At 50.3% G+C, this 2,116-nt stretch overlaps 1 protein-coding gene across 1 annotated transcript in view; it reads left to right on the top strand.

The window, feature by feature from the left end:
* Window positions 1-1,311: 1,311 nt before the first annotated feature.
* ASB13 (ankyrin repeat and SOCS box containing 13) overlaps window positions 1,312-2,116 on the top strand; it is a gene marked incomplete at its 5' end in the record, with an annotated part of 6,348 nt that continues 5,543 nt past the window's right edge. The window contains one exon of the mRNA XM_010149396.1: window positions 1,312-1,499. Coding sequence (XP_010147698.1) covers window positions 1,312-1,499 — 188 coding nt within the window. The remainder of the gene's footprint in view (window positions 1,500-2,116) is intronic.

A 2,116-nucleotide genomic window follows, 5' to 3' on the forward strand; every position in this document is an offset into this window, starting at 1 on the left:
GCGGGTGCAAGGCTGTGCCGCATGGCTGGTGACCCTGGTAGGAATGCTCTGGTTGTGTCAGGAACCAGCCGTGTTCTGCCTTCAGCCTGTGAGGCAGAGCCCTTGAGTGATGCTGTGCTGCAGGTTTAGGAGGTCTGGCCCCGGCTGCGGTCTTCCCTCTTGCTCTCCTCGGAGGGCTGGAGCCCCTCTGCTATGACGAAAGGCTGCAAGAATTGGGCTTGTTCAGCCTGGAGCAGAGGAGGCTCCGAGGAGACCTCATTGCAGCCTTCCAGTATCTGAAGGGGCTACAAGGGTGCTGGGAGAGGACTTTTTACAAGAGCTTGTAGTGACAGGACAAGGGGTAATGGGTACCAATTGAAATCAGGGAGGTTTAGATTAGATATCAGGAAGAAATTCTTCACAGAGAGGGTGGGGAGGCACTGGAACAGGTTGCCCAGAGATGTTGTGGATGGCCCATCCCTGGATGTCTTCAAGGCCAGGCTGGATGAGGCTTGGAGCAACCTGGTCTAGTGCAAGGTGTCCCTGCCCATGGCAGGGGGGTTGGAACTCGATGATCTTTAAGGTCCCTTCCAACCCTAACCATTCTATGATTCTATGATTCCATAAACCTGGGCGCATCCAGCTGAGGCTATGGGAACCTCATCCATGGGGACTGAAGGTGTTATCTCTCATCTCCATCCTCATTTGGACCTTGTGCTTCTCCTGACGTATACCATGAGAAGTTCTAGCGAAGGAAAAACATCCTGCCCAGGGATATTGGCAGAGGGAGTGAGGATCTAACAAGCAAATAAAAAAGCCTGCACGTACTGTGAAAGTGCTGGTATTTGTGATTCCCTTTCAGGGGGTGGTTTCGGTCCACCATACACCTGAGCATTGTGTTATTCTTCAGGTCTGCTCCATGTTCCATAGCCACTGACCAGTGTGGTATTTACTGCTCTATGCAGGTAAATAAAATGCTGCGTTTAGGGGTGGAGAAAGGGATGGTGAGACCAACTGAAATACTTGACAAGGTGCTTATTTTTTTTTAAAAATAAAGCAAATCACCCTTTTTCTCCTGCTCCCTCAGTGCTTGCCTTGCAGTGGGGCTCTTACGGAGATGGATCCAAAGGGCAGGAACTGTAGCTGCAAGATCTGGATTCCCACTGGCTTTTAGTATTGACCTTTATGCAAACAGCACCTATAAACCCAGCTTTTTGCAGGGTACCAAGGCACTTATATTTATGGAGAGGGTGCATTTATCTTGCTGAAGGTTTCATGGAAACACACGGGGCTGTTCTTTATTTACTTAGTTATTTATTCTTTCCTCTCTAGGCTTCTGGGCCGATCGAACACCCGTTCATGAAGCAGCCAGGCGGGGAGAAATCCTGCAGTTGCAGCAGCTGATAGAGAGCGGAGCCTGCGTCAACGCGGTCACCTACGACTCTATCACCCCCTTGCACGAGGCGAGCCTGCGAGGGCAAACGCAGTGTGTCAAGCTTCTTCTGGCTGCAGGGGCCCAGGTGTGTATTCGGGTCTGATCCAGCTGGGAACTTCATCTCCATGTGTGAAGTTATTTCTGGGATCTGGATTCTCCCCATGTAGCTCTAGGTTCTTCTTCATCACTCCGGGTTTGCTTGGCAGTCAGCAGAGGATGGCAGGCCTCTTCAGACGGTGTTTGAGCCTGATGAGGCCTTAAAAAACTGCCTGGTAGTATTTCTCTCTGCCTTTCCCCCTCTCTCCTCACTGACTGTTAACAGAGCCTGTGGTGACCAGAAATCTAATTTAGGTGGCTCAAGTATTTAGATACTTGGAGCTGGGTTGAATCAAGGGGGCAGAAGGGGAGCAGGGAACACCTAGCTTCCAGAGGGGATTTATATTTATCCTTTTGTTTCTTCTATTTATTTAATTTCATTATGGAAACAAAAATCAGCTAAACAGAGTCTTTGGAGATAGCTGGTGAGGACAGTCTTCAAGGGCTTGTGGCTTCTCACACGCTGAAGACAGCCGTCCTTGGGGCAAAGCCGGTAAAGTGTGCCCTCCGTGGTGCTTCTCGGTGCAGTCGGCCAGCCTGGCTGAGTCTGCTGATGAAGCTTTGCACTGAAGCAAAGAGGGGTTGTGTTGTGTTACTTGGCTGCAA

Source organism: Eurypyga helias, unplaced genomic scaffold, assembly GCF_000690775.1.
Source record: "Eurypyga helias isolate BGI_N326 unplaced genomic scaffold, ASM69077v1 scaffold20633, whole genome shotgun sequence".
Taxonomy (NCBI): domain Eukaryota; kingdom Metazoa; phylum Chordata; class Aves; order Eurypygiformes; family Eurypygidae; genus Eurypyga; species Eurypyga helias.